The 17,028-nt window shown below is 37.4% G+C and overlaps 1 protein-coding gene across 1 annotated transcript; it reads right to left on the reverse strand.

The window, feature by feature from the left end:
- Window positions 1-694: 694 nt before the first annotated feature.
- Window positions 695-10,380, reverse strand: LOC111382383. The gene is made up of 10 exons (XM_023006333.1): window positions 10,372-10,380; window positions 8,571-8,847; window positions 8,364-8,488; window positions 6,284-6,811; window positions 5,779-6,108; window positions 5,619-5,687; window positions 5,495-5,576; window positions 1,494-1,605; window positions 867-944; window positions 695-782 (listed from the first exon to the last, which is right to left on the reverse strand). The coding sequence occupies exons 1-10, from the start codon at window positions 10,378-10,380 to the stop codon at window positions 695-697; spliced, it is 1,698 nt and encodes a 565-aa protein (XP_022862101.1).
- Between the last annotated feature and the right edge of the window lie 6,648 nt (window positions 10,381-17,028).

Raw genomic sequence — 17,028 nt, forward strand, 5'->3', positions numbered from 1 at the left:
GAAGTTAGAGATAGGAAATTGAATACTAAAGTATGGTTCTCGTGGGAAAAATAATCTAGATTCAAAATGTCCACTTTACTATTGTTACGATCCGTACACTTGTGGGATATAAAATCCACAATAGCAATATTTTCCGAATGCAACTAAAATCTACAAAAGAAAATCACACTCCAACAAGCCTATTCTGATTGAAATGTCTCGCTTAGAACACTATGATAACGCTTGGAAGTTCATGGGACGCTGTGATTACAAATTCAAATTTTAGTGTTTCCAAGTTTACATTCTAGATTATCAATTAATTCGGCCTTACGTGCAGAATTGACTAATTAAAGCAAAAATGTCACTTTTAATTAGTTTCTAGATAATTAAGCATATAATTCAATTAACCCTATGTTTGAATACCACAGTTTGTAATAAATTGTCGGAAAGAAAAGAGCACAAAATTTGATGATGGAGAAACCTAACGTGGGAAAAACTCCGGGATCAAGTCAATTACCTCCACTATAGACAGTTTATGGAATATACAGCAATTCCAACTCTTGTATCCACTAAGACTCACTGTCATAGTCTCATGATTTACTGTCGCAGATACCTCTAGCCTGCTAGACCTCCTAATCTACCTCTTGTAGCCTCCTGCTACCGTAGATGCCTTTAGTCTCCTGCTAAACTTCCTGATCTCCCTCCTGCAGCCCAACTACTTTCTCCTACGGCCTCTTGGTCTCGTGCTAAATGTCTCTCTAAGTGAAACATCAAGAACCATCGGTTCTTGTGCTTGTAATTCACTATAATCCACATCTCTCAATCCCCCAATGAGAGAATCACTTCCTCAATGAACTAAGGAAGCTAGGTGTTTTGGATTATTGCACCTTTGATGTTTTCCAAAACTTGGTTGCTGGATCACAAGATTAATGGAGACGATTCCATCGATGAATTTGTTCTTGGATCTTAGAGATGATATAAATGTGTTATAAAGATGAAGCACAATGTAAAGACCTTAGAATTTTCGTCCATGACTCTGGTATTTATAGATGGGGAAAATAGGTGTCATTGGCCTTGTAAAACTCTTCAAATCGCGACTCAGGGTTTAGTCGAATACAAATGTCGCTCGAGTGGGCAGCTCGCGACAGGCGAGCAGTCGTCAGTATTTTTATCATAACTTCCTCTTCCAATGTTTGATCGAGGTGATTCAAAATGCATTAGAACTTTCACTCAAAGGGCTACAAATATTCTAGAAGTATCCTTGTCCAAATTTCAATATTTTCTACGTGAAAAATGTGTTTCGAGTTATGACTAAGAATTTGGAAAATAACTTGGGCGGCTCTTTAATGTCCTTTAGACTTCTAATTGTATTCTAATGATCATATGTGATCATCCAGGACATCTTGAACTCCTTTAAGGACTATGAGATCAGCTCCAAAATATTTTTTGACTTTTACAACTCTTTTACATTAATCCATTTGTCTAAAAAATTGCCAATACATTAGAAACCTAACAATATCTCCCTTTGGCATTCTGTGACAAAACTAACAATAAAGACAAGATAGTAAAAGCAAAAATCTAATCTACCCAAACTCTGTTTCTTGCATTCCTTGTTAAACATGTTTCCTGAAATCAAAAACTCAAATACCCAGTGTAACAACATATGATACAAGAAATGTAACAATCAAAGTTTATAGTCATAAATAAGCGTGCTAGTTTGAGACGTGACACTAACGTCAATCAAAACACCAATCGAAACATTAACATTACAAAACATCAAATCTCAAACAGCTATGCATTATGATATGGAATGCGATGCGATGCGATGCAATGCAAATTCTCCCCTTTACTGCAAATTCGTAAACTCTCAACATTTTTATGTAGTATCGAAATGTATCTGTCTCTCCCTAATTACCCCTATACATAGCAATGCACAATGAATAATATTAATCAATCAAACAGTGAAAACAGTGCACGCAAATCGCTCTTGCTCTTATTCCCCCCCCCCCCACCTCAATTACACATTTCTCTTCCCCTTTTTGTCACAAATGCTAAAAGGAATATTATCAAAATCAAAAAAATCAATAACATATAATAACTTAAAAATGCAGTTGATTATAAACATTTCCACATACTCAGTTCAAATCAGAATGGAGTAAAAAGTACATATAACTCATGTGTGTAAAGTATCACTAATTCAATGCAAGTAGGGCTCCAAATCTTAATTTTGTTAGAAAGAACATGCTAATCATTGTCAATAGGTATATTCTCCTACTAATGAAAGTAAACCATGTAAGTGTATTAGGACCTATACTAATTTTTTTTTTTTTTGGTCCCCTGACTTTGAGCATTGATATTTTTCAAAATTTCAAAATTTTTTAGCTCATCATATTTTTCAAGCTCATTATATTTTTCCTCTTAAGCATAGGTTTTTCTCCGTTGGGCGACTGAGATGACCTCTATAACGAGCTTTATGCCGGTTAACCCAAGTCTGTTGACTAGAGGCACCAGGTTTTAAGAGACATCACATGTTTCATTGTTGGAGTCAAATAGGCTCAGAAGAAGAACATTAAGGTAATGAGCTTTTACAATGGGAGAATCTTTTCGGGCTTAGGTGACATAACCCGCTTGAAGTCACCCGAGCGGATTTGAAACATGACGTGCGTCGATAATAGATGCTAACTAGATATCAAATCTATCACCAAGACTGACTATGACTTATTAAAAAAAATGCGCCAAAATCAAATGCTATGTAAAATATAATGAGATGGGCCCAAATTATTTACTTTGTGCTTCGTCAATATGAGTTATAACATTCAACATATCGTATGGCTCTCATTTCGAGATCATTAGGCTCTTCCAATTAAAAAGAATCAATTACTACATGTAGGAAAAATCATGAAAATATATGAGTTGATAGCTCAGTGAGTGAAAATTTTTAAAAATAATTATACTTTCTCACTTATACTATTTTATTGAAAACCGAGTTTATATCATTTAATAATTCACAAGATAACACCACATAATTATAGTAAAGAAGTTAGACATCCTCATAACACTGTAAAATATCATCTCAAAGTCATGTTATAAACATCATGTGATAATCATACTACAATCTCATCACATCAATGTAATCCACAAAAAATGTATCATTTGGCTAAAATCTGTAATCCGCCCCTTGGGCTAAGAATTCTCGCCATGGGCCTTTTACCCCCTCCGTAAACGAAAGCAATCTCAAGACTTCTGGTAATCAATTTTAGAACATGAGCAAAGCCCCTCTGTGAACTATATGAACAATTTATATCAATGTCCAGTCCAGACCCCTTCGTGACGGATAGAACACGATTGGCCCCTCTGTGAACTAGAAAAAAACATCACGAGTACTTTTTTGGTTGATCTCAAAATCATGTGTCACATTCCAATTCATAAGTAATCCATGTACAATCTTAATGATTTCACATATATCATAATGAAAGAACCTTTCATAATAATCATGATTTGTACAAGAAATTCACATAATTGCACAAAATGTAATAGTATAAGTAATATATTAATTTTTCAAAAATTATATAAGTTCTTCCACTCACCATGTATGTATGGATAGAAATTCAATTAAATTGACTGGCATTTTCAAACTTTCACGTCCCTACTTGAAATAACGGTATAATAAGTCGAATTAAAATCTAACAATTAAACTAATACAAATCTACCACGTAATTTCCCTAACTTCTATCTTTATTCTTGCTTCTCTGTTCTTTGACTTTTCATCTCTCAATTATTTACTAAGAAATCATCAAACATGATCAAATCCATTAAATCACTATAATTTCTTAAAATAACTACCGTATACATATACTATACAAACCTTATACATTACCTAATCCAACACCTAACTTCAATATTTATCATTTAGTTTCATTGAACTTGTAAAATCTGAGAAAATAAAGTTTCGACAAAAAAAGCACTTAAATTCTAGCGTATTGTAATCTGGCACCTATTTCTGTATATTGAAAATTAGCACCAAAACCATTGACTGAAATAGCACTTTTCGGGTAAAATTTCAGAAACAACACTTGTGTACCACAATTGCTCGAAAATAGCTTAAAATTGCTCTAAAAAAATTGATATATCAAACCTCAAATCCTTAAATTAAGTGTGTTAACACCACAAAACCACAAAAAAAAATAATAAATAAATAATAATAATAATAAATCAAAGAATATGTCGTTATCTCATAAACCCTTTTCAAAATTTTACTTTCTTCAACACCAACTTTCAATTGTTTACTCTATTATTATTTAAAACCTCAAATACATGTCAATAACACTTCTTGCTAAACTTTGAATTTAAGTAAAATTTTCATAAACCCTAAAAGATAATTTCATATTCTTATACTCGCCTCTCTCAATCAAAGGAAAAATTTAAGAAATTGAGAACCTAGGTTTGAGAAATTGGAACCTACCTCTTCCTTCTTTTTCTTTTCTCTTCTTTCTTCCTTTCTTCCTTTTCTCGATGATTTTGTTCTCTGCTCTTTCTTCCCCCCCCCCCCTCCACCAAATGAGAAAAACAGATAGATACATTACATTATAAGGTTTAAAGGATAAATATTGAACAATTGCAAGTCAAGTCACCAATCTTTATATAACATAAACATTTAGTCTTTAAATTTTCAACAATAGAAACTAAATCCCTAGATTTTATTATTATATCATTTTTGACCTCAAGTATTTGTAATTGAAATTTAAGTCCCGTGAAAATCATTTATTCAAATTTAAGTCCTTATTTGACTTTGGCTTTGGCAAAATCATTTCTTGACTTCGACTATAAATGAATGGGGTGTAACATTAGGTCTACAAAATTAGGTCAACTCATGTTCGAAGTCACCTTATTAACATGTGACAGCCATCCCAAATCTCACATACGCGGTGGAGTCCCACTAACAAATTTTTAGTGTGTGCAGTGCAATTGGTACATGAAGACACCTTTACTAAGTAATCCAAAGTGACCTAAACAAGTAATGAAAATTATTCTATAGCTTAGCAATTCAGCTCATACATGATCACAACATGCAAATTCAAGAAACATATGTCATGATGTAGAAGTGTTCCATAATAAACTATTTTTATGTTTTTCAATTTTCCAAGAATGAATGTTCAGTCACAAAAGAGAAAAAATAAAGTCAAGCACACAAAACAAACATAAAATATGCATGTGCCAAAGCAAACAAATGTAAATGCACGTGCATGAAACAAAAAACAAAGCAAAATAGAAATAAAAATATACAATTGATGCATGAACATATAATATGATAGTTAAAAATAGGCATGCATAAAAAAATACCTAATCATCTAGGTATATGAGTGTCGTTTCCCTTTAAGAGCACTATGATCTACTACCACATTTGGCAGATCACTCTTCTTTATCCAAACCTACTTGGTGAGAGAACAGTTTCTAGACAGTTGTGTCACCAATTTGGTAAAACAATTTACTTGATCAGTAAGGAATCCAATCTAACCAATAGATACACGATTCTTATTCTTTTTCAAGTTCATGTTTTCCTTTTGTTTAGTAATGATGATATCTAGAGCGGATATGACCTAAATTACCACAATGGTAGCATGAGGGGATAAACATAGTACCTGTGTTATGTGAACTCTAACATCTATTTCTAGGTCGACGAGTCCTATGCTATCTAGTAGACCTCTATCCTATAAATCCATTTTCCTTAGGTTCAAGATTAGGCACACATTTAAGCTAGTCTTTGGAAATGATAAATGTGGTCTTAGACATGCTAGCGACATCATGATCTTTTCCTTTATATCCTAGACCTCTCCTATTTTCGATCGGCTTGTCGATACCTAGCATGTTATCTAACTTAGACAACCCACTATTGAAAGGAAGAAGTTGAGGCTTATAATGCTCTAATTCACTCACAAGGTTCACAACCTGAATGTCTAAAGTCTCATTTATGGCAGTCAACTCACCGATTCTCTTAGAGGACCTCTCAAGCTCACTACTTAGATTTTTAACCTGAGACTTTGATGATTCATTTATCGACTTAAGCTCACTCAAGATTGTGGAAGACTCCTTAACGTATGATTCTAACTTAGCTTTCTCCAAATGTAGCTCCTAAACAATTTTACTTAAGGCTTTATTTTTACTGAGAATTTTCAAGCTCTGCTGATACATTTTCTCATCCTGTGTAGATGCCAAACCTCTAAAACTTTTTCTCAGGAATAGCCAACTCGCCTATGAAGGACAGACAGGACATAGGAGTTGGCCCCTTCAATACTTTCTTACTCACAGACTCATCACTAGAATCTTCACCACTATCTAAGTCCTCATCTCTCTCATTTCCCTGTTCGGATCCACTCTTAAACCTAGCAACGAAGGCAACAAATTTTTCACTTTCCTCATGAGTGGATTTCTCACTCTGATTGTCCAAGCTAGACTCGTTATCAGTAAGAGTAGTATTCATAGCTTTCTCTTTAATTATCTTAGCACTAGGGCACTCTCTCTTAACATGACCTACACCTTGATAGTTATGGCACCTCATAGATTTAGATCTTCTCCTAGATTTACTCACACTAGCTCTCGATTTCTCTTGTAGCTTCTTCTTATTCCTAAGCATCTTACGAAATTTTTTAGCTGGGTAGGCCATCTCCTCATCATTGGGTGAATTTGAATCAGAAGATTCGGTCTGATTATTCTTGGCAGATTTCAAGGCCAAGGATTTTTCTTTAGCTGGGTTCCTTACAGTCAGCTCATAGGTCTGGATGGATCTAACTAGCTCTTCTAGCTTGATAGTGTCTATGTCCTTACTGTTGGGAATCTACTTATACATGCACAGCGGAAAATTAATAATTTTCGACTCCCATCCAATAGATCTCATTGTGTTTGGTTAGAAATTGTGATAAGATTGTACCTTTTCCAGATCTGCAATCCTATTGCTTCTCTTTTCGTTCCACAACTTTGATTCGCCACCACAGCTGTCCAATTGTCCAGCCTCCAACGGTGATCCACACAGAGAATATGATTGCAGCCTCTAGGGTTTTCTCTTGTGCTAGCAAGAATAATGAAAACCTTAATGGACCTCAAACCCTAGTTATGTATTTATATAAACCCAAATAGGCTCGGCCCGGTCCGGCCCAATAATTAATTAATCCAATTAATTAAACCCGGTCCGTGAATTAATTAATCCAATTAATTAATTCAAAATATAAATAACAAATCCAATTAATTAATTTATCCAACGATTGTTAAATTAATCAATTGGCAATTTGCAATCTTCCAATTCTCTTTTGTGTGTGACCCATTAGGTTCCCGACCACGATGCCTAACGACGTGAAATATTATTTTGATCTAATCAAAATTGATAAATTAAAACCCCCCTTTTAATTTATCGTCAATTCACATTCGCCGTCCCTGATTGACATCTAGCAATGTGTCAGGGCAATACATGTGACGGGAAATGTCACGTGGTATGACAAAATCAAATTCGTTCGTTTACCGTGAAACTATAATCCCTTCGTCAATATGATCCGATCAATTACGAGATATGGAATTGTGTCAATCTCGATCATCGATCATATCTTTCACTCCACTATTAAGTCAATATAAATCGAAAACTCCTTTTCGACTTATGAGTACACCTTGGCCAAGGATTTCATCATTGACTTAATTGAATGAAACGCAGATCATAATTTCCTACTATCTAAGAGTGACGAATCCTTTATTGATCAATCACAACCTTCATACGATTCTTGACGTACCCGAACGATGTCGTATTAGCGGCCCTTTTCAGAGCAACATCCAACACCGCCAAAGTATGACTGTCCTCATATAAGGTACCATGACGACCTCAAGTCAAAGGACCAATTTCACTACCGAACGTTAGAGATTAACCACCGACACTCAGATAGTTATCCATGTGGAATCTCTCGACGGGTCTCCAATGTTTTGTTCTATAACAAACATCCACGTGTTCATTTAAGTGTCACCACACTTTAACTTGTGAGATCAGCTACTTACTTCACAAGTAAGAAATGCCACACGTGATGGTCTATCCGTAATAACGATATCCGTATCTCGTTATTACTTACGACCACGGATGATTTAAGATTCAATCAGATGTAATTTGTATCTCACAATCACAACTCCTTGTGATTAATAAATTACAAATATTTGAATCTACGGACTCTATTATTTATTTAATTGTCTATTAATTAAATAATAGATCTGCCATTTAATTGCATTAATTATATATGAAAGTATTTATGTCCAAAATCAATTGGACCTAGGGCATAATACTTACACTTACTTCCCTCAATTGCTGTATCTTTATGCCTAAAACACTCGGGTAAGGATCTAAGGATTTTTCTCACTATCTTAGGCTTGGGGATTTTCTCACTTAGGTTGAAAGATGAATTCACAATGTCATTTATGCTAGCATAAAATATATCAAAGGTTTCATCCTCTCTCATCTTGATCTCTTCAAACCTAGTAGCCACTGCAGTTTTTAGTTCTTGACCCCCTATGTTCCCTCATGTGTGGTTTCTAAAATATCTCAAACTTCTTTTACTACATCACACATGGACACTCTCCTAAATTCCTCGGAGAAATAGCCATAAAGAGGGCATGAAGGGCTTTGCTATTCCAGTTGCATTTATCTAGTTCAGCCTTAGACCAATTTTCTATAGGGCTGGGAGTAACGTCATTGTCAACCGTTGTACTAGGGGCAGACCAATCGTCAACTACATTCAACCAAATCCTTTCATCCATAGATTTCAAGAATGCCCTCATCCTAACTTTCAAATTGGCATAATTACTACCATCAAAGTAGGACGGCACACTCAACGGGGTACTCGTCTAGCAACGTAAAGTCAGGACACGTGTTTAGAATATGATACCACTTGAAAAGTCTCACTTAGAACGCTGTGACAAAGCTTGAAAGTTCACGGGATGCTGTGATCACCAATTCAAATTTTAGTGTTACCAAGTTTACATTCTAGATTACCGATTAGTTCGACCTTACGTACTGAAAAAGATATAATTCGACCCAACCAACACCTAGAGGGGGTGAATAGGTGTTTATGCGGAATTTAAATCAATTAATTAATTCATGTAACAAGTCACATAAATTAAGCATTGCCTAGATTCATTCACATACTTTTATCTACCTAAGTTGAATTTCCGGTTGAAAAGTAAATAACGAAAGACAGGAAAAACAATAAAAACATCACAAAATGTTGACGGAGAAAACCCAACTGGGTAAAAACTCCGGGTACAAGCCAGTAGAGATTCGCTATCGAAGATATTGACTTACAATACGCCAGACACAATTGAAACTACCAATTCTCTGACCTCCTTACTGTATCAACCAAAGCTCTCCTGGATTCTGCAGATCTGCGCCAAAATCCCAGTATTGAATATCTTCAACCTCTCGTGAATCACCAAGCACTCCTGCTCTTCAAGCAATTTCCTTCCCAGATCTTCAAACTGATGATCTTCTGGAAGTTGGTAAGGAGTAATGAAATGGTGTTTTGATTTTTGTAAAGATTGATATTTTTACTCAAAGAAACAAAAGATGAAAAGATGAAAGATGAAAAGAATGAATTTGTTTGTTCTTGATCCTTTGGAATTTGAGAGGAATTGATGTTTTGTGTTTGCCAAAGGTTCTCAATGAAAAACCGGACGTTTTGTTTATATACTAGGTCGAATTTGGAAATATGGAGTGTTAAAAATTCGCGAGAAATTAAAATTAGCAATGGCCACATAACACGGTCGCTCGGGCGAGGTGCTGGCGTAACTCGAGCGACGCAGCTTCGCTCGAGCGACTGCCCAGCGAAACTCTAGCGAGGTTGGTTCTGCAATTTAGGCTTGAGCGAGGTCAGGGCAAAACTCTAGCGACATCAACGCGCCGTTTGCAACTTCAAAGCATCCACCTTTACCCTAGACCCATGCAATAAAATTTATTAAATTGCAACTCTAGTCCCTGAACTATTAGACCTTTACAATTTAGTCCCTGACGTTACAAACATGACAAATAGGTCCTTTGGTCACAGATTGCCAATTACACATTTTCCTAACAAACTCCCCCTTTGGCATTCTGTGACAAAAATACACATGACAGTCAAGGACGAAATAAACATGACTCCAAATAATCTATCTATTCTACCAAGTTAGCAATCTCTTGTTGAACCTGTTTCTTGAAAATAAAAACTCAAATACCAAGTGTAAAAGCATGTGAAATAGAAACAGTAAATGAAAACAAGAGATAGATCATATATCATTAACCAGATTAAGAAGCAATAATAATGTAAGTCAAAAACACCAAAAACATATACTAATATTGCCAAAACATCAAAAACTCAGTCTATTCATGAATTATACACAGACCATCGTTATATCACAATTACCAAAAAATTGATATCTATTTATCCAAATTGATGTCTATCTATCCAAACATCTATCCAAACATCTACTCCCCCTTTTTGTCACAAAGGACAAAGGAACAAAAACAATCAACAGACTAACTACGAGGCAGCACCCCCAGCATCTGAAGACTCAGCCCCACTCCCAGCACTAGTGTCCTCCTCCATACTGTCTCGAATCCAATGCAAGTGGCGCTGACACACAGCAAGAGCACGGCGAAAAGAGGAAAGCTCAGCTGTCTGACGCTCCGACGCAGCACGCAACTGAGTGATCTCTGCCATTATACGAGCCTGCTGCTCGACCAAGGTGGACATCTGTCCCATAAGCGTCACCATGGGGTCAACGGGCAGAGAAGCCACCCCCGGAGCAGAAGTAGATGTCGAAGCAAACGCAGAGCTAAGAGGAATAGCAGAAGGAAAAACTGGACGAGGAGGGAGAAACACACGGGAGCCCCCTGTAAGAATCTCAGTAATAGGATCAAAGGGCTCCGAAGGATCAAAAACATCAGGGGCCGTAGCCGGAGCGGTAGAGGAAGATGATAGTACATGGGATCGACTCTGATGAATGGTCTGCAGTCCAATCGGACGTCCTATGCGACAAGTCGAACCCTCCGAAAAAAGAGGCACCCAAAGACAACGCAACCCGATGAATCAAACAAGAATAAGGCAACCCGATCCGACCCCCAGGAGTACGAAAGGAAGCCAGAATATTCTGGCACACAAAACTAGGAAAGTCGATCGAGTCCCCATGAAGAAGGGCATACAGAAAACGGGCACGCACCATAGGTAGAGAAGAGGTATGGGCAACAGGCCACAGGTTTGTGCACACTATGCGCAACAAGACCTGACGATCAGTAGGCAATGACCCCATGGCCATCGCCGTAGGGCCAACGATAGACGGGGTGTTCAAAAGCGTAGACCGAACAAGAGCATCGGCTAGAATAGAAGCAGGTAAAATATAGTGGTACGTCGGATGGGTAATCTGAGGTATACCTAAGGCATGAGCTATGGCCGATGGAGTAACTCTAAACGAATGACCTCTAAGAGTAACCCTAAAGGACGAGCTATCTATATCATGAATATTCGCGTAGAATTCCTGAACGAGGAGTGGGGGAGGAGGTGAAAGACCAATAAGAAGGGGCTCCCAACCCCGGGAAACAAAAATGGCGGCTATATCAACAGGAAGGTCAGATAAGATTACCTCAGGCTCCACGAGAACAGGGCATAAGGAGAACTGAGAAGTGAAGACTTCCTGAGCTGTAGCAGAAATGAATCTAGAACGACTATACGACGTCGAACCACTAGCTGGCTGTGCAGAGGATTGAGAACGCTTATGGGCCATCTGGCATTCGTAGAGATAAAACTAATAAGTAATATGAAGAATGCACGTGATTCGATGCAATGTGGAATGAAACACCACACACACAAATGAGGCACAATAGAGATGCATCGACAAACGTGAATGACCCTAAGCACAAACGAAGTAAGATGAAGATATAGACCAAAAATATGTGTGAACACACCTATCATGGCACGTGATGACAAAGAACCAACGACGAAAAGGAAAGAAAGAAATGAGATGCACAAAAAAAAGGAGGAAACAAAGAGTAAAATAGGTAAGGAATTTCATCGAGCATGTGGCGTGCATCACTTTGTCACACAATTCCAAGCACATACGAGATCCAATCACCCATCTAATCATAGTCCCTCAAACTAGAAACGACGTACTTTAAAATGAAACAAACCACACGTCAAACGGATTAACGAAATGCAAGAACGAACGAATTGAAAATGGAGGAAAAACATGTAAACCACATAGTGTGAAGAATGAAGAAAACGAACAATGCAATGGAAATCGTGATGCACAACGCGTGAGATAACTCCCAATAAAAAAAGAATGTCGAAGCTTCTATAAATTAAGTAACAATCAAGCAAGAATACCGAAGTAAGCAAAACACACGAAAAAGAGCAAAACAAAACGAAAAAGAAAAAAGATTACCGCAATGTGATGTTTAGCAAAGGAATCCGGAAGAAAAATGTTGTTAGGGGCCTCAAAGTTAAGTTATCAATTGATGAAAATTGAGAAAAAAACACAAGAAGGAAGAAAGAAGAGAGAAAAATCAAGAAATTGCGCGAAAAAAATGAAACCGGGTATTTTAAAAAGTGACCTGTCGCTCGAGCGAGGATCTAGCGAGACTCGAGCGACAAGCAAACTGTTTTTATCACTCGAGCGAAGACCAGGCGAGACTCGAGCAAAACACCAAATGTCAAAAATAGCACTAAAAATTTGAATTTTGAGAAAAATAACATAATCTTCAAGAAATGACGAAATTAGCCCCAAATCGTGAAATTTCAAAAATAATTGAACTACGTAATAGTGGAAAATAATCCAAAAAAAATAGCATGGAACCACATATGCAATCAAAACCAACAATAAGCATAAAATCACAAACCCGACCACCAGCACGTAGACAAATCGTTAATCCACACATAGTTCAGAATCCTGTGTAGTAAAGTGTATACAGAACATCACCGTGAAAAGTGCCACGTAGTCCATGCAAGCTAGACTCAAAACCTTAAATTAGTGAGAAAGGACACGTGAAAACAACCAGATAAAGGTGAATGTCAACCAAGTGACAGTCAAATCCAATTCCACGAGGACCTATATCAAATATTATGATTGTCACAATTTTACTCCCCCTAACTGTATGATTCCAAATTTTTATTTTTATCTTTTTTTTTTAATTAACAAAAGAACTTAAGTGCAATGCCATCCCCATTAGGCAACATAAATGACCCCTGTAACGAACTTTGGGCAGGTGACTCCCAAGTCAGACGACCATAGGGCACCAGGTTAGAAACCCCTCAGGCTTAATTGTTAGAGTCAAATAGGCCTCGAAGATAGCCATAAGTTCAACAAAGAACAAAAGTAAAACTAGGGAAAGGCAATATTGATTAGGTTACACTCGTCCCAGATCAAGTCAAATGTACATACAATCCCAATCATAGAAGAACACCATCCCAAGTCTCACCCATGCGGTCAAGACTCACTTACAGGACTACAGTGTGTGCTGTGTGAAAATGAATGACGAGCCATATACCCAGAACTCCACAGTGAAAAATGAACAAAGATGGATCCTCAGATTCATACACATATTGGAAAAATAGAATTTGATCTTTAATGCAAATGCCAGAATCGTTACATAAAAGTCCAAAAAAACATTTATTTTATTTTATTTTATCTGATTTTTTTTTATTAAAACACACATATAACACATAACAGAAGACTAAACAAAACAAAAGAAATGCATCACACACACACAGATCACACGCAAGATATGAAGTGATGAGGTACATATGTGATGAATGCATGAACATGCATGAATCCATGATCAAATAGGTGAGCAAACACCAACAGTCGTCCGAAGCGACTCAAACCTCAATCCATCTAGTGGTTTCGTAAGTAGATCAGCCAATTGATTATCAGTAGAGACATGGTCGAGGGAGATTACATGTGATTCAACAAGCTCACGAATAAAATGATGTCGTATGTCTATATGTTTTGTTCGAGAGTGCTGAATGGGATTTTTAGAAATGTTTATTGCACTTGTATTATCACAGAAAATAGTCATGGTCCCTTGACTAATCCCATAATCACTCAGCGTCTGTTTCATCCAGAGAACCTGAGTGCAGCAACTCCCTGCAGCTATGTATTCAGCCTCTGCCGTGGATAGCGATATAGAATTCTGTTCTTGCTTAACCAGGCTACGAGATTGCTACCCATGTAAAAACAACCCCCTGTCGTACTTTTTCTATCATTTGCGTTCCCGGCCCAATCGGCATCGGAGTAACCAGCCAAGTCAAGATTGGAATTTCGAGAATAGAAGATCCCTAAATCAACTGTACCACTCACATATCTAATGATGCGTCTAACAGAGCTTAAGTGTGATTCTTTTGGATCTGCCTGAAATCGAGCACACACACCAATGCTAAAAGCAATGTCAGGTCTAGTAGCTGTGAGATAAAGAAGACTACCTATCATGCTTCGATATAGGAAAGGATCTACACTCTTACCTGAAGGATCATGACCTAACTTTAAGCTAGTACTCATAGGTGTCCTAGTATGCTTCTTACTATCTAGCCCAAAGCGCTTAACTAGATCCTTAGCATACTTGGACTGTGAAATGAACAGTCCATCCTCTGTCTGTCTTACCTGAAGTCCAAGGAAATAACTCAACTCCCCAACCATACTCATTTCAAATTCTTGCTTCAAACATTCAGCAAACTCATAAGCTAGAGACTCAAGAAGAGAGCCAAAAATTATGTCATCGACATAAATCTGAGCAATGGTGATAGTTTCATCAACATGTCTAATAAATAAGGTCCTATCTGCACCACCTCGAGAGAATCCATGTTCTTCAAGGTATGATGTAAGTCTCTCATACCAAGCTCTAGGAGCTTGCTTCAGACCATAGAGGGCTTTGTGTAGTTTGTAGACATAGTGGGGAAACTTAGGATCAACAAATCCTTTTGGTTGTTCCACATAGACTTCTTCTTGAAGAAGTCCATTCAAGAAGGCACTCTTTACGTCCATTTGATGCAACTTGAACCCTAAGGTACAAGCAACAGCAAGCAGAATCCGAATAGACTCAAGTCGTGCAACAGGGGCAAAAGTCTCATCAAAGTCAATTCCTTCAACTTGAGTATAACCCTGAGCAACTAATCGAGCCTTATTCCTAGTTATAGTACCCTGGTCACCTGTCTTATTCTTAAAGATCCACTTAATACCAATAACATTACAATTCTCAGGTCTGGGAACTAAGATCCACACATTGTTCCTAGCAAATTGATTGAGCTCCTCATGCATCGCATCCACCCAACACTCATCACCAAGAGCCTCTTCAACCTTTTTAGGTTATACCTGAGATATATAGCTAGTGTATGCTAGATTGTTCAGTACTCTCCTACGAAGCCTCATGCCTTCATCTAGATTCCCAATGATATTGTCTTTAGGATGATTAGACTTAACCCTAGTCGATGGTTCCTTAGGATCTTTATCTCGATCTTGTGGAAATGTTTTCTTTTCAGGTGTTTCAAGTTTTTTAAGTGATGATTCAGACATAGGTATCTCAGTAGGATCATTAGAACTTATAAGATCTCCATCTTCATCACAATTTTCAACACTCTCCCCCTCACTTACAGCATCATCTATCACAACATTTACTGACTCCATCACCACACGAGTACGTAAGTTGTACACCCTGAATGCTCGGCTATTTCTAGAGTATCCTAGGAAGATTCCTTCATCACTCTTCGATTCAAACTTACTCAAGTTCTCTCGATCACGTAAAATGTAGCACTTACTCCCAAATACTCGAAAGTACTTAACAGTAGGCTTTTTACCCTTAAGTATTTCATATGGAGTCTGATCGGTCTTGGGTCTAAGGTAAACTCTATTAATTATGTGGCATGCGGTGTTAACAGCTTCTCCCCAAAAATGTAAGGCTAGTCCCTTGCCATGAAGCATGGCTCTAGCCATGTCCTGAAGAACCCGATTCTTCCTTTCAACCACTCCATTTTGTTGAGGAGTGATAGGGGAAGAGAACTCATGCAATATGCCTTCATCCATGCAGAAACTTTTGAGATTAAAGTTCTCGAACTCCTTTCCATGGTCACTACGCATTCTAGACACTTTGAGATTTAGTTCATTGCTAAACCGTTTGCACAAAGACTTTATGAGATCACATGCATCAGATTTTTCCCGAAGCAATTCTATCCATGTGAACCTCGAGAAGTCATCTACCACAACTAGAATGTATCGCTTACCACCTAAACTCTCAGTCCTAGATGGTCCCATTAAATCCATGCGTATCAATTCTAAGGGTCTTTTGGTCAGAATTTTAGAAGTCTTCTTATGGTTTCCCTTGAGTTGTTTACCTAGTTGACATGGTCTACACACAACATGTTCACTAGGACCTATCTTAGGCAAACCATCTACTAACTCTTTCTTAGCTAGTTGTACTAGACTCTTATAGTTCAAGTGATCTAACCTTTTGTGCCAGAGTTCACTCACATCAATTTTAGCACTCCTACACACATAGTTAGAATTAGGCAAGACTCCATAACAATTATCAGCTGTTCTAACCCCTTCAAGAACTACCCCACCAGATGAATCATACACAGTACATTTCTTTTGCACAAAGCTCACTTCAAAATCAGCATCACAAATTTGACTAATGCTTAACAAGCACATTAGAGATCTCAGGTAAGCCATGCATTTGTACAGTACCTTTGCCAAGAATAGGTGCAGAACCTCCATCTCCAAAGGTAACCATACCACCGTTACATTCATCAAGAGTAGTAAACAAAGCCTTATTACCACACATATGCCTAGAACATGCACTGTCTAGGTACCACATATTGTAATTTTGGGCTTTTAATGCAACATGAGCAACAAAACACTTATCTTGACTTGAATGTCTAGCTAAATCACCCTTTTTGACCCAAACTTTCTTAGATGATAAGGTACTCCTAGTAAGCTTAGTAAGCATCTCAGTCAAATGACTAACTTGATTAGACAGAAAGCTAACCTGACTAGGAATGTTCTGATTTCTAC

The sequence above is a fragment of the Olea europaea genome, unplaced genomic scaffold (assembly GCF_002742605.1).
Source record: "Olea europaea var. sylvestris unplaced genomic scaffold, O_europaea_v1 scaffold2486, whole genome shotgun sequence".
Lineage (NCBI taxonomy): Eukaryota > Viridiplantae > Streptophyta > Magnoliopsida > Lamiales > Oleaceae > Olea > Olea europaea.

Bases quoted from the DNA above. Each gene is read 5' to 3' on its own strand.
- LOC111382383 (XM_023006333.1), bottom strand. The intron at 6,812-8,363 runs GTGAGAAAAATC...ATGTATAAGTAG, and splicing joins AAATCCCCAAGCCTAAGATA to ATTCCCAACAGTAAGGACAT. The intron at 6,109-6,283 runs GTGAGTAAGAAA...AAAATTGTTTAG, and splicing joins AAGATTCTAGTGATGAGTCT to GAGCTACATTTGGAGAAAGC.